At 49.2% G+C, this 15632-nt stretch overlaps 1 protein-coding gene across 3 annotated transcripts in view; it reads right to left on the bottom strand.

The window, feature by feature from the left end:
- Window positions 1-15632, bottom strand: part of LOC309523293 (putative helicase senataxin) — a 314428-nt gene that overhangs the window by 116100 nt on the left and 182696 nt on the right. For all 3 annotated transcript variants that reach the window (XM_082207068.1, XM_082207067.1, XM_082207069.1), the window contains one exon: window positions 11863-12030. In XM_082207068.1, coding sequence (XP_082063194.1) covers window positions 11863-12030 — 168 coding nt within the window. The remainder of the gene's footprint in view (window positions 1-11862; window positions 12031-15632) is intronic.

The following is a 15632-nucleotide window of genomic DNA, read 5'->3' as shown; positions in this document are numbered from 1 at the left end:
TGGGAGAGGCGTGTAGTGGTGATATGGGATTCCCTACTGAGGGGAACAGAAGCAGTGATCTGTGGGCCTGACAAGATGTCTCGGGAAGTTTGCTGTCTCCCCGGGGCTAAGATCCAAGATGTAAGTGAACGACTGCAAGGAATCATAAAACCCACTGACAAATACCCCTTCCTCTTGGTTCAAGTGGGAACCAATGACACTGCAAGCAATAGCCTCCAGAAGATCAAAAGAGACTATGAGGCTCTCGGCAGGAAATTGAAGCAACTAAATGCACAAATTGTCATCTCATCTGTCCTCCCAGTTGAACGACGTGGCCCAGGGAGAGAGGGGAAAATAGTGGAAGTGAACAGCTGGCTTCGCAAATGGTGTAAACAGGAACGGTTTGGATTCTTAGATCACGGACTGCAGTTTCTTGAAGATGGACTTCTGGCAAGTGATGGGCTGCACCTCACAACGGTTGGGAGGAATGTTTTTGCCAAAAATCTCAGAAACCTCATCATTAGGGCTTTAAACTGACTAATGTGGGGGAGGGAGACAGTGCTCCTGAAGGTAGGAGTCTATCAATTGATGAAGATGATCATCCAAATGTCATAGACCAAATGGAGCAAACAGCACGCAGACCTAGTGGTGGGAGGAAAAAATCCTTAAATAAGAGACACGGGGGAATGATTAATGGACTTCAATGTCTGTACACTAATGCGCAAAGCATGGGAAATAAACAAGATGAGCTTGAGCTCTTGGTACAGCAAACTAAATATGACATAATAGGCATCACTGAAACCTGGTGGGATAAGTCCCACGATTGGAATGTAATAATGGGGGGATACAATCTATTTCAGAGAAACAGACCAGACAAGAAAGGAGGAGGAGTGGCGTTATATGTCAGGGATGTGTATACCTGTGAAGAGATCCAAGATTTAGAACCTCAAAGCCAAAGTGAGAGCATTTGGGTCAAAATTAAGGGAGAGAAGAATAACAGTGACCTCATTGTGGGAGTTTACTATAGATCCCCAAGCCAAACGGAGGACATAGATGATGCCTTCCTGGAACAGATGGCCAAGCATGCAAAAGGAAGGGAGATAGTAGTAATGGGGGACTTCAATTACCGTAAATTTCGCTCCATAACACGCAGATTTTTCCTCCTAGAAAGTAAGGGGAAATGTCTGTGCGTGTTAGGGAGCGAATGCCTACAGATGGCGGGGGAATCTGCTGCAGTCGTGAGCAGTCCGTGGCTCACTTTGAAACAGCAAAGTGGGTGTAAGCGGCTCCTGTCAGCTAGCGGAGCCGGGGAGGAGGGAGAGAAGCAGAGCGGGAGTTGGCTGCTTTAAAACAACCCCTGCTCTCTGTCCCTGCCTGCAGTTTTTTGCTGCCCGATTTTGGATTAGGCACTGTAGGGGCTGTGTGTGTGTGCTTGAGCTATCGTTCTCCTCCTCCTGCTTCCCCTTCACCCTCCCTGCGCCCCTGCGACTTTAGAATCCACACTCTGTGTGTCTGTGTGTGCGTGAGGGCTGCTTCTCCCCTTGCTTCCCGTTCACTCTCCCTGCGACTTTAGAATCCACACTCTGTGTGTCTGTGTGTGTGAGAGGGCTGCTTCTCCCCTTGCTTCCCATTCACTCTCCCTGCGACTTTAGAATCGACACTCTGTGTGTCTCTGTGTGTGTGAGGGCTCCTTCTCCTCTTGCTTCCCGTTCACTCTCCCTGCGCCCCTGCGACTTTAGAATTGACACTCTGTGTGTCTGTGTGTGTGTGAGGGCTCCTTCTCCTTCTCTTGCTTCCCGTTCACTCTCCCTGCGACTTTAGAATTGACACTCTGTGTGTCTGTGTGTGTGAGGGCTCCTTCTCCTCTTGCTTCCCGTTCACTCTCTCTGCGACTTTAGAATTGACACTCTGTGTGTCTGTGTGTGTGAGGGCTCCTTCTCCTCTTGCTTCCCGTTCACTCTCCCTGCGCCCCTGCGACTTTAGAATTGACACTCTGTGTGTCTGTGTGTGTGTGAGGGCTCCTTCTCCTTCTCTTGCTTCCCGTTCACTCTCCCTGCGACTTTAGAATTGACACTCTGTGTGTCTGTGTGTGTGAGGGCTCCTTCTCCTCTTGCTTCCCGTTCACTCTCTCTGCGACTTTAGAATTGACACTCTGTGTGTCTGTGTGTGTGAGGGCTCCTTCTCCTCTTGCTTCCCGTTCACTCTCTCTGCGCCCCTGCGCTCTCCCTGCACCCCTGTGACTTTAGAATTGACACTCTGTGTGTCTCTGTGTGTGTGAGGGCTCCTTCTCCTTCTCTTGCTTCCCGTTCACTCTCCCAGCGACCCTGCGACTTCCAGCGCCCTGCGACTTTAGGGCCAGTTCTCTCTCTCTCTCTGTGTGTTTGCTGACCTCACTGCGCTTGTTGGGGGAGAGTGTTGGTCGCAATTTTTCTTGATTTGTCTCAGAGTGGTTACTATCGTGGTTTCCTTGCTGGGGAGGAGGGAGAGACGCAGAGCCTGCTTGTTTTAAAGGAGCAAAGCCGGAGAGGAGCCTCTTCTGCATTATTAGCAGCATCCTTCTCCACACACCCCACGTGTGCTCCTTGTCCCTTGAGTGCTTTTCCTTCCCTCCCCACTTAAAATGTGGTTTCAAAGCACGGATCCACATGGATCCTCAGGATTTTTGCACTGGGTCACCCCAAATTCACCATCAGATCACATAGCATGTCCATGGCTACAGCCTGCACCAAAAAATACACGCACCCACTGTTTCATGGGGCCGCAATGGCGCAAAAACGTGGTTACAAAGCATGGATCCACATGGATCCTCAGGATTTTTGCATTGGGCTACCCCAAACCCACCGTCAGATCACATGTCTGTGGCCACAGCATGAACCACAAAAATCATACATCCACTGTTTCGCTTAGAATATTTTTTTCTTGTTTTCCTCCTCTAAAAACTACGTGCGTGTTATGGTCAGGTGCGTGTTATAGAGCGAAAAATACGGTACCCGGATATTTCTTGGATGTCAAACTCAGCCAAGAGCATAAGGTCAAACAGATTCCTCACTGGCCTTGCAGACAACTTCATTGTCCAGAAAGTGGGAGAAGCAACAAGAGGAACAGCCATTTTAGATCTGGTCCTAACCAGTGTTGATGACCTGGTTAGTGGGGTAGAAGTGGAAGGATCATTAGGCGCGAGTGATCATGCTCTTCTGAAGTTTACTATACAGCGGAAAGGAGCAGCCAAGCATACTAGGACTCAATTTCTTGACTTTAAGAAAGCTGACTTCATAAAACTTAGGGAAGTGCTGGGTGAGATCCCATGGACAGTAATACTAAAAGGAAAGGGAGTTCATGATGGCTGGGAGTTTGTTAAGAGGGAGATAGTAAAAGCACAAGGTCAGGCAATACCAATGAGACGGAAACATGGAAGGTGCCTAAAGAAGCGACGGTGGCTATCTAAAGAACTTTTAACTGAGTTAAGATTAAAAAAGGATGTGTACAAAAAATGGAAAAGGGGGGAAACCACCAAAGAGGAATTCAAACAAATAGCCAGCACGTGTAGACACAAAGTCAGAAAAGCTAAAGCACAGAATGAACTCAGGCTTGCTAGAGAGGTTAAAGGCAACAAAAAAAGGCTTTTATGGGTATGTTCGTAGCAAAAGGAAGAACAAAGAAACAGTGGGGTCACTCAGAGGAGAAGATGGTGAAATGCAAACAGGGGACACAGAAAGGGCTGAACTCCTCAATGCCTTCTTTGCCTCAGTCATCTCCGATAAAGAAAACAACGCCCAACCTGAAGAATTTGGAGCAAATGATTCAGCAAAGAAAACACAGCCCAGAATAACTAAGGAGATAGTACAAGAATACTTGGCTAGTTTAGATGTATTCAAGTCTCCAGGGCCAGATGAACTGCATCCAAGAGTATTAAAAGAACTGGCAGATGTGATCTCAGAACCACTGGCAGTCATCTTTGAGAATTCCTGGAGAACAGGCGAAGTCCCGGCAGACTGGAGGAGGGCAAATGTTGTCCCTATTTTCAAAAAGGGGAAAAGAGAGGACCCAAATAATTACCGCCCAGTCAGTCTGACATCAATAGCAGGGAAGATTCTGGAGCAGATCATTAAGCAAACAGTCTGTGAGCACCTAGAAAGGAATGCTGTGATCACCAATAGTCAGCATGGATTTCTGAAAAATAAGTCATGTCAGATTAACCTGATCTCGTTTTTTGACAGAATTACAAGCCTGGTAGATGAAGGGAACGCAGTGGATGTAGCCTACCTTGATTTCAGCAAGGCATTTGACAAGGTGCCCCATGATATTCTTGTAAAGAAGCTGGTAAAATGCGGTCTTGACTATGCTACCACTCAGTGGATTTGTAACTGGCTGACTGACCGAACCCAAAGGGTGCTCATCAATGGTTCCTCTTCATCCTGGAGAAGAGTGACTAGTGGGGTGCCACAGGGTTCTGTCTTGGGCCAGGTCTTATTCAACATCTTTATCAACGACTTGGATGATGGACTCAAGGGCATCCTGAGCAAATCTGCAGATGACACCAAACTGAGAGGGGTGGCTAACACCCCAGAGGACAGGATCACACTTCAAAACGACCTTGACAGATTAGAGAACTGGGCAAAAACAAACAAGATGAATTTTAACAGGGAGAAATGTAAAGTATTGCACTTGGGCAAAAAAATGAGAGACACAAATACAAGATGGGGGACACCTGGCTTGAGAGCAGTACATGTGAAAAGGATCTAGGAGTCTTGGTTGACCACAAAGTTGACATGAGCCAACAGTGTGACGCGGCAGCTAAAAAAGCCAATGCAATTCTGGGCTGCATCAATAGGAGTATAGCATCTAGATCAAGGGAAGTAATAGTGCCACTGTATTCTGCTCTGGTCAGACCACACCTGGAGTACTGTGTCCAGTTCTGGGCACCACAATTCAAGAAGAACACTGACAAACTGGAACGTGTCCAGAGGAGGGCAACCAAAATGGTCAAAGGCCTGGAAACGATGCCTTATGAGGAACGGCTAAGGGAGCTGGGCATGTTTAGCTTGGAGAAGAGGAGGTTAAGGGGTGATATGATAGCCATGTTTAAATATATAAAAGGATGTCACATAGAGGAGGGAGAAAGGTTGTTTTCTGCTGCTCCAGAGAAGCGGACACGGAGCAATGGATCCAAACTACAAGAAAGAAGATTCCACCTAAACATTAGGAAGAACTTCCTGACAGTAAAAGCTGTTCGACAGTGGAATTTGCTGCCAAGGAGTGTGGTGGAGTCTCCTACTTTGGAGGTCTTTAAGCAGAGGCTTGACAACCATATGTCAGGAGTGCTCTGATGGTGTTTCCTGCTTGACAGGGGGTTGGACTCGATGGCCCTTGTGGTCTCTTCCAACTCTATGATACTACTATACTATGATTCTATACTATACTATGATTTAGGAGAAACGGATGACGAGAGAAAGGGGGGGGGGGAGGATGCAAAGGCTCAGTCAGGCTGAGATGAGCCACGACACCGCTGCCAGGGAGTTGGAAGTGCCTCTTCCGTCGCATAGTTTTTGCCAGGGAATTACACGTCAGGAAAAGAGGGGGAGAGGGGTTTTCCTGGGCTTTTATGCTGGAGGGCAAACAGGAAGAAGGCACTTCCGGAATCTGCTAGTGATTGAGGCAGGCATTGATTTTGGACCTCTGGACTCTACATAGATTTGCACTCAATAAAACCTGTAAAAGACAGGTGGGAGTCCTGGCTGTTATCTTCGTGAGCAACCACACACACTCCTCACAAAATGGTTTCCAGAGAGTGGTAGGGAATGTTTTATCCCATGTTGATGGCCTTTCAGCGGATTCCCTGGTGGACTGCTGGAATGCGGAGTTAACCAGGGCTATCGACTGTCTGGCTCCAAAGCGCTCCAACTGAATGGAGCCCGGACAGCCCCGTGATGTTCTCCAGAGCTGAGGGCGATGAAACAATCACTGAGACAGCTAGAGAACGAGAACCAGTGAAGGGGGTGAATGTCTTGCGTGAGTGTCTGGAGGCGGTTGGAGGATGGATGGCGGCTAACAGATTGAGATTGAATCCTGACAAGACAGAAATACCGTTTCAGGGGGGCAGGGGGTGGGTGGGGGACTGTCACCATCAGTGTTTCTGCTGGGTTTGCATCAACCAAATTCAGCCTGGTTAATACACCAGTAATTTTCTGTGCTTGGTGTACCAGAAAATTACCTGCTTGGCCCTTCTCCACCTGCAGAGGCAATCACTGACGGGTATCTGGTGGAGGAATTCCACCGCCTGTTCCCGGACAAACCCAAACCACTAGCGAGATTCTGGGAGGAGCAATTTGGAACCACAGACGATGAAGAGGATTTTGTGGGGTTTTCTGTCTCCGAAGGGGAGGGAGAAGAGGCTTTGGAGGAAGAAGAATCAGACTGGGAGGCCCACCCCGCGGGAAGGAATCAGAGCGGGTGGGAAGCGGGTTTTGAATCCTCAGAGGATGGCGACAGCTCCTTCCGGGGGTTCCCCGCATCGTCGGCCGAAGAAAGGGACGAAGTTGGGTCAACAGGTCGGGCCGGGGGTGGAGGGGGTCCTGGGGGGGAGGTGGATGTCAGGGAACTGACATCGGAGCTAGAGGCGGAGGGAAGGCTCTCAAATGATGCTGGAGAAGTGCCCAGCAGGGATAGAGGCAGCTCCGCAGATGGGGAAGCAAATCAGTGCAACACCAGGGATATAGAGGGACTGATGGGGGAATCGGCGAGAGGGCTCCAGGACTCTTCACCGGACACCAGCGGGGAGAACACGGGTCCTCCGCTACCCACGCCCACCCTGCGCAGAAGACTTCCGCGCAGAGAGAGTAGGAGGAGACTGGGTGTCAAACAACTTTTATGTTGGAAAAGATTTAAGAAACGCCCACTGACGGATTCTGCTAGCGACTGAGGCAGCCACGAAGTGAAGGGCTGCCCAGACTGAAAGGTTTAGCAAGGCAACAAAGCCTGGAGAGGCGGCAACTTACGCACGAGCAACCCATACACATTACAGCAATCCGCCAGTTCCTGACGTCGCTCGTGCACAGCGACAGGCAGGCAGCATCATGAGCAAAACCGGAGAAGCTGGCGCCACGGAGGGAGCAGCTGGAGGGCAAAATCTGGTGGAGAGGAACCGAGATTTGGAACAGCATGTGGCTCTGCTGACGGCGCGGCTAGACGAAAGGCGGTCTCAGGATGCTCAGGTCAGACCCACCCCCGTAGCAAGGACCGAAAGGTTTAGCAAGGCAACAAAGCCTGGAGAGGCGGCAACTTACGCACGAGCAACCCATACACATTACACTCACCAAGATCCTTCATGTCAAAGTGCTCCTTCAGCTGAGCTAGGGTGCTTTGGTACAAAGCCTGATTCTTCCAAAACAAAAGATCATCAAAAAAACATAAACAATACCGTTTGTTTTGCCCCTCCTCTTTGACAAGCACACATGCCTTGGTGAAAACCTAGAGAAAGCAATGTCTCAGTGAGTTTTGTGTCACAACACCTGGCACTCTGCTTGAGGCCATATAGGGACTTCCGTAGTTTACAGACCATTCCCTTCTGTACCTGCACTCCATCAGGTAGAAGCATATACAGCTCCTCCCCCCAAATCCCGTACAAAAAAAGCTGTGTTCACATCGTGATGAGAAACGTGCAGTTTCTCCTCTGCAACAATCTTGAGCATTAGTCTAATGCTCTCATACTTGACGGTGGGTGAGTAGGTCTCGTGGTATTCCTGTCCTGGTATCTGTGAAAAACCTCTGGCGACCAGTCTGGCTTTGTGCCTGACAACCTTGCCATTCTGGTCTGTCTTGGCCTTGAAGACCCATTTGCTGCCAACCAGCCTCATTCCTGGGACTGTTGGCACCAGCTCCCAGGTTTGGTTCCTATTCAAGTAATCAACTTCAGCCTTCATGGCATTAAGCCATGGTTCAGCATCCTTCGAGGTTAACTCCTGGACCTCTTTGAAGCTTGAAGGTTCCCACACCTTTTCTGAGCTACCAAGAACAGCAGTTGCTGTCTTAGCAAACTCATCAGCAAATCTCTTTGGAGGTTTGCCTTTTGTGGCCCTTTCAGATCTGCGTGCTAGACGCAAGTCTTCTGCACTCATCTCCTCCTTCTTAGGAGAAAAGTGGCCAATGGTGAACAGTGGTTCTTCCAGTTCAATGTCAGACGCATCAGATGGTCTGACTGAGGCCTTTGCGCTCTTGTAGTCTGCTGTGTCATCACTGTCGCTGACAGCAGCAGCAGCAGCGCCACCCACTGAACTAGAATCCGATCTCTGATCATCATCCTCAGCTTCCTCATAATCTCCATCCTCCTCTGAGTGACTCTGCAAAATTCCCACATTCCCCCCCCCCCACTTAGGATTGTACTCAACACTCTTTGTGAACCTAATGGACAGTCATGAATACCCTGTATGCACCTTTTTCGTACCCCATAAACAAACCATGTGCCCCACGCTTCCCAAGCTTGCTGCTCTGTGGGGTGCGGACCCACATGTCAGAACCAAAGATTCTCATGTGCTTGACATAAGGTTTCTTACCAAACATCTTCTCATAGGGAGCACAACCAATAGGCGATGACAGTCTCCTATTATACGTATAAACAAAAGTATTCAAAGACTCCCCCCAATATTTCTCAGGGAGATTGGCATCATGCAACAAGGTTTTTAGGCCTTGCAGCAAAGTTTGGTTTGCCCACTCGCAAAGTCCATTCTCCCATGGAGATCTGGGACTTGAGAGGTCATGCTGGAGTCCCTTCTCAGTCAGGAAAGCTTCAAACTGCTGAGAAGTGAATTCACCCCCTCGATTAGTAAACAAACAGCCAATGCGTTTACTGTGAGCATTCTCCAACCAAGCACAGAACACCTTGAACCTAGGAAACACTTCTGACTTCTGCTGGAGCATAAACACATGAATGTACCTGGAAAAAGAATCAATTAAAACCATGAAGTACCTTGCTCCACCCAAAGAGGGAGCAAGTGGACCAACCAGGTCTGCGTGGACTAGCTGGTAGGGTTTGGAAGCCTGCCTGCTAGACTCCTTGCCTTTTGGAGCAACCTTCACCTTGTTCTCTGCACAAGATACACATTTCATGTGAAACTTACAGGGCTTGATGTTCAAACCCTGAACCAACCCAGGCATTTTGGCCAGTGCCTGCCAAGACATGTGACCAAATCTTCGGTGCGCCTCGTGAATACATCCTGCATGAAGAAATTTGTTAGTTTGTGCAACACAACAAAATTCAACATTAGACACACCAACAGCTTTGTCATCATAAGTTATCAAGAACAAGCCATCAACAAACTTTGCATGTAAAATGTCCTCTTTGCCCTTCCTGATGGCACAGATGCCCTTCTTGAAAGAAATCTCAAAGTCTTGCTCAGTCAGCTGTGGGATGCTGAGCAAATTGTCTGCAGAATCTAGAACAAAAAGTACTTTGCTGATGATTGTATGCAGACTTGCCAGTTTCACTGTCCCGACTCCTGCAACTCTCAGAGTCTTACCATCAGCCTGCTGAATTTCCCCAGCCTGAGGTGTGAAGGAAATAAACAGGTGCCGATCCTTCGCTACGTGCTTTAACGCCCCTGAATCCACAACCAATCTGCCTTTGGAGAAGCAGTTCCAGCAAACAAAGCCTTGTTTTTCACCAGCTTGGGTTTCTTGCCCCCCTGCTTCTGGCCATCTGCAGGCTTCTTCTTTTGTTTCCCTCCAGCCTTTGGGCAATGACACTGAATGTGACCTTGATTTCCACAGTTGCAGCACTTCACAGCTGCCCACGCCTTGGCTCCCCCTGGAGGCTGGAATGCTGTGCCACACTGCTCCCCCTGAAGCACACAAGCTGGTTCAGCTGCATTCCTCCAATCATATTCGTTTTGCAAGGTCACCAAAACTTTTGAAGCAGTGAGCTCCTGCGCAGGAAGAGCTGCCAGCTGGCTCGCCACAGCGCAGCAGCTCACATCTAAAGAATCCAGGATAAGGATTGCAAACAGAGATTCTGGCATGTTGAAACCTCTTTGAGTCAATTCCTGTCTGAGTTTCTGTAACTCTAGGACATGACTTCTGAGGTCCCCCCCCCCCGGCTCCAAGCACTTCTTGTGCAGCTTTTTGAAGTAAAGCAACACAGACCTAGCTTCTTGTTGGAGATGTGAGGCCTGAAGCCCCTCCCACATCTCACGCGAGCTGGTCTTGCCAGCCAGGGTAATTAACTCTTCTGGAGCTACTGAGAGCAGAATTACCCCCATGGCTCTTGAATCTTGTACAACCCATGCATCAATCGGAGGTGCTTGGGGGTCCTCAGAAACAGTGTGCCACACACCAAACCTTCTCAACTGGCCCTTGCAGTACCTTGCCCAGGTCTGATAACTGTGGCCATTAAGCTTTGGGCATGGAACCCCATCTGAGGCTTGTAAAAGATCCATTCCTGCTCTTCATGCAAGCCTTGGAACTGGATACAATTTACAATCAGCCTTATCTTAAGCATGTCGTAAATCAGACATAGCGTGCTTCTCTCTCCGGCCTAATTGGTTCTTGGCACAGACTTCAAAAGCCTTCTAGCTGTGGTCGGGACAATCAGCTTCACATACCTCTGTCTCTGCTGGGAGCCATCAGCAGTCTTACTCTCCTGTAAGCGCCATGGATCTGGGCCTGAAACCCTTTTGTTGGGATACTGCCAGGAGTCGGGGGCATCAGGCAGGCATCAGACAGGCCCCCAGCTGGCTCCAGCCACCAGTTGGCAGCCGGTCTCCCTTGGAACAGCATCAAACAGTGACAGAAGCCTCAGATACGTTTAGAGACCCGTGCACGCTCTGTCAGCAGAGTGTGTAAATCACCCCACAGCAGAAGAGGCAGACAGAGAGATGTGCAAGCATAATGTACAGCATTTATTCAGCATAGTTCAGGAACAAAGGAAAACATGTCTGCATCCCTTCATGTCCAGCAAAACAGCAAAGCAAAAGCTATATGCAAATGGAAGTTCCCAGCGAGTGCTGAAACTAAACAGGCATGTGACACACAACAGCCTGTTCCTGAATGGGGCAACTGTGCCCCTGAAGGACCAGGTGCGCAGCCTGGGAGTCATTTTGGACTCACAGCTGTCCATGGAGTCCCAGGTTAATTCTATGTCCAGGGCGGCTGTCTACCAGCTCCACCTGGTACGCAGGCTGAGACCCTACCTGCCTGCGCACTGTCCCACCAGAGTTATACATGGTCTGGTTATCTCCTGCTTGGACTACTGCAATGCGCTCTATGTGGGACTACCTTTGAAGGTAACTTGGAAACTACAACTAATCCAGAATGCAGCAGCTAGACTGGTGACTGGGAGTGGCTGCCAAGACCATATAACACTGGTCCTGAAAGATGTACCTTGGCTCTCAGTATGTTTCCCAATACAATTCAAAGTGTTGGTGCTGACCTTTAAATCCCTAAACACCCTTGGCCCAGTATACCTGAAGGAGCGTCTCCACCCCCATCATCCAGCATGAACACAGAGAACCAGCACCGAGGGCCTTCTGGCGGTTCCCACTGCGAGAAGTGAAGTGACAGGGAACAGGACAGAGAGCCTTCTCAGTAGTGGCGCCCTGTGGAACGCCCTCCCATCAGATGTCAAGGAGATGAGTAACTATATTACCTTCAGTAGATATCTGAAGGCAGCCCTGTATAGGGAAGCTTTTTAAGGCTTAATGTTTTACTACGTCTTTATATACGCTGGAAGCTGCATATGGAAGGCAGGGTACAAATAAATAAATTATTATTATTATTATTATTATTATTATTATTATTATTATTACTGGAATGCCATTTGTTGTCCAGCCTTCTCGATATTCTCACACATCTTACAAGGACCAGCACATGCAGGGTGTTACCAACCTGACCTACCTTGCTGAGGATTCGGTAAAGGAGCCCAAGGATAGTCTTAGATTTCCCAGTCCCAGGTGGCCCATGGATCAAGCAAACTTTGGGCAATGAAGGCAGCTTCATCACGAAGGTGTAAGCAGTTTCAATAGCTGTCCTTTGATCTTCATTAAGCTCCTTCATGTACGAAGACTGTGGGGCAAAGGAGAGGACAAAGGTGCATCTCTCACCAGAACGGACCGTTCCGAGATTTCTGTGACCTAGTTCACACTAATACAATGCCAAACCATGGCTTAGTGTGAGCATGTGGGTTCGCAGAATAGGAGACTGTGATGGCTTTGCTTACAGTATTCTACTGCTGTGAGCTAGGTCTTGGTTTGGGCTACAGCAAGTTTTCCAAACTTAAGCCTGTGGTTTGCCTCACTTAAAGTTTGAACCACATGTCCAAGTCCAGAAGACACATGCAAGCCAAACCATGGTTTAGCTCACAGTAGCAGGACCTCAAGGCGAATCAAACTAGCCACCATCTCCTCTTTGAGCACCTGCAAGTTTGCACTAAGCCATGGTTTGGTTTAGCATTTTGTGCAAACTGACCCTGCGTTATCTGTCCTCACTTCAGAGGTACAAAAGCCCCAAGGATTTGGAAGTCTCTCTTCAATGGACCTCTCATTTTGCAGAAAATTGCCACAGGAATGTTATCACAATGTCATTCTCTCCTAAGGCCCAAGTTCAACTTTCAGGAGGAAGAGTGGGATATAAATTGAATAAATAAATGAAGAGGAAGGAGGAGACTGTGGAAGACTGCTGCGGATGTTCATCAGCTTTGTGCCAACCAGATGTTTTGGACTACCAGTCCCATCAGCCCTGGCCAGCATGGCCAATGGTTGGAGGTGATGGGAGTTGTAGCCCCAAACACCTGGGGAGTGTCAGGCTGGGGGAAGGTTGGCTTAAGACAGGTAATGTGCGCTCAAGCTTAATTTTGGCTATGGAAAGACAAGGTGGGACTCAGTGAATTTCCCAAGCAGCTAAATTTCACATCCATGTGAGATACAGCCAAACAAGAGACAAAAAAGGTGTAGATGGAATTATGCACTGGGTAGTGGCAGGGGGACCTTTTCAGTCCAAGGGCCACATTCCTTCCAGAACAACATTCTGAGGGCCACATGGCAGGGACAAAAGTGAGCAACGCAAACATGGTGGGTTTTACCTTTCTTCACATTCAAGACACCACTCTCCTCCCAAATTCAGGCAAGCAAGAGGCTTGATCAGAGCTCAAGGACACATCCCAACCAGGCAGATAACACCACCACCACTCAAGGAGGGTGCAAAGCAAGGCCAGTGAAGGGCAAGGCCTGGGTGTCTCTAATTCATTCTCGCATTGCTGGATCATGTGATCCTTATTTACATTCCACACTGCTGGAAGTGTGGGAACATAAACTCAGACAAGAGAACTTCCGTTCTGTGTGTTTTTGTTTTTCTGCTCTTTGTTCTCTGCTTTCGGACAGAGGAGACGTGTGTGAGAGACACTGCTCACACCAGTCATGTTTTGTTGTTTTGATTTGTTGTAAATTAATAAATTTCGTGATGTCACACGCCTACACAGCCTCGCTTCTTGCAGAACTCTGCTAAGCATGCATACAGCTCCACTGGATGTATGTCACAGTTCTCCTGCGTACAGAGGAATGTACGCACACTGGGGACAGTGTGTGTGGCCTAGGCAGACTTGCAAGTGCCAGTCAGAGAGGCCTGGAGGGACTTCTGGTGGAGCGCGATCCTGCCGCAAGCAAGGATTTTTCCGTGAGGAGAATCCTGTGCTATTTCAGGCGAAAAGGGGTGCTACAGGGCGCAGTAGCCCCCAAATTTAATCTCTGGGGGGTCACCCGGAGTGACAGGTTCCCAGCGAAGCCAGGAGCAGCCCGCCCGGCCATCAGGTAACTCCAAAAGGAGCAAAGAGAACGGCGGAGCGGGGCTGCGGGCTACGGGAAGCCATTTTCTACACCCAAATAGCGAAGCCCCGAGCTTGCAAGAGAAGCGCTCCATTCTCAAATAGAAGAAATTCGGACCTAATTGGATTATAATTTCCTGGTAACAAATCAAGTAAAGATTCGAAATATAAAGAGAAAAATATGGAGTTCAGCTGTCATCTGGAATCAGGATAGACGTAACGCGGCGCGCAGAGCTGGAAAGGGAAAGTGAGTTGCCACTGGCGGTTACTGTTTTCTTTCTCTCCTAGAACTTTATTTAAAAGTAACTCTTTAAGAAGCTACAAAGTTTTAAGACTGCTAAAGTTAGAAAGGGAGAGCAGAAAGTTAAGATTGAAGAAGTTTGTGGTCTTTGATGCAACGGAGGGAAACATAGAAGGCTGAAGTGCTTTGTTACTTTCACTTTTAAAAGAACAAAGAACACTGAAACGGAAAAGGAGCTTCCGACTCCATTATTAAAACTCTATTGGAACGGCGGTGTCAGGGAACTGACATCGGAGCAGAGGGGAGAGGCGGTGCTTCCCGATTCTGCAGAAGAAGGAACGAGTAAGGGTAGAGAGAGAACGTCGTCTGGGGAAGAATGTCCAGGTGACACCAGGAAGAAGGGAGAGGGAGAAAGCATCTCGGAGGAGAGGCTCCGAGACTCTGGCACTGAAGGCAGTGAAGAGAGTGGAGGGGCACCACTGGGCACGCCCACTCTGCGCAGAAGGGTTACGCGCAGAGAGGCGAGGCGAAGGTTGTCCGTCAAGGAGCTTTTATGCTGGAGGAAATTTAGGAGACGCCCACTCACGGATTCGTCGAGCGACTGAGCAGCAGCAGCACCCAGGCTGCTCAGTCAGGGAAAGACACAACCAACCCCTAAGCAGTTTGGAACAGCTAGAGGTTTACACACAAGCAACCCCCAATTCCCGTGACAGCAATCCGTGAGTCCCTTACGTTGCTTGTGTGCAAGAGCACTGGGGAACAGTCATGAGTCAAACAGAAGGAGCAGGCGCAGGAGAGGGAGCCAGAGGTGGACAGAGTCTTGAGGAGAGAAACCGAGACCTGGAGCAGCAACTGGCTCTACTAGCGGCGCGGCTGGATGAAAGGAGGACACATGACGCCCAGGGGAAGATTACCCCCATCGCAAGAAAGGTACCGGGACTTGTGCAGAAGTTTGGGGGCAACCCCAGAGATTATAACGCTTTTAAGACAGAAGTGCAGTATGCGTTGGAGCTGCAGTACGATGACTTTGCCGACGATGGGGGAAGAGTTGCTTTCGTGGTGGGGCACCTGGAGGGGCGCGCCAGAGATTGGGTTCGACCCTTAATGGCAGCGGAGAACGCTGCCTTGAAGGACCTGAGAAAGTTCTTTTCCGCGATGGACCACATGTTCTCGAGCGATGTGGAACTGAGTGTAACGCGCAAAGAACTGATGGGGTGCAAACAAGGGAACCAGTCAGTGAGAGAGTACTGGTCGAGATTTGCTATGCTGATCCATAAACTTGGGTGAGATCTGAGTTCGGAACCAGTTCAAATGTTGTTTGAGGAGGGCTTATCCCCTTGGGTGAGAGACGAACTTTCCCGCTCATCACGCCCGCAATCATAGAATCATAGAGTTGGAAGAGACCACAAGGGCCATCGGGTCCAACCCCCTGCCAAGCAGGAAACAAATCGATGGACCAGCTGACCAAGTTGGCGCTCGCTGTGGGAGTCAGACAAGAGACGCGCGCTCTGGAAAGGCGGGAAGGGAGAGCAGAGCGTTGGCATGACAACCGGATTCCAGACATGCCAGCGTCGGCAGTGCCGCCCGAGGAGCCAATGGAGATTGGAG

Source organism: Podarcis vaucheri (genome assembly GCF_965113315.1).
Source record: "Podarcis vaucheri genome assembly, chromosome: W".
Lineage (NCBI taxonomy): Eukaryota > Metazoa > Chordata > Lepidosauria > Squamata > Lacertidae > Podarcis > Podarcis vaucheri.
Note: the sequence above shows the minus strand (reverse complement) of the source record. Positions and strands in the feature narration are given on the sequence as shown.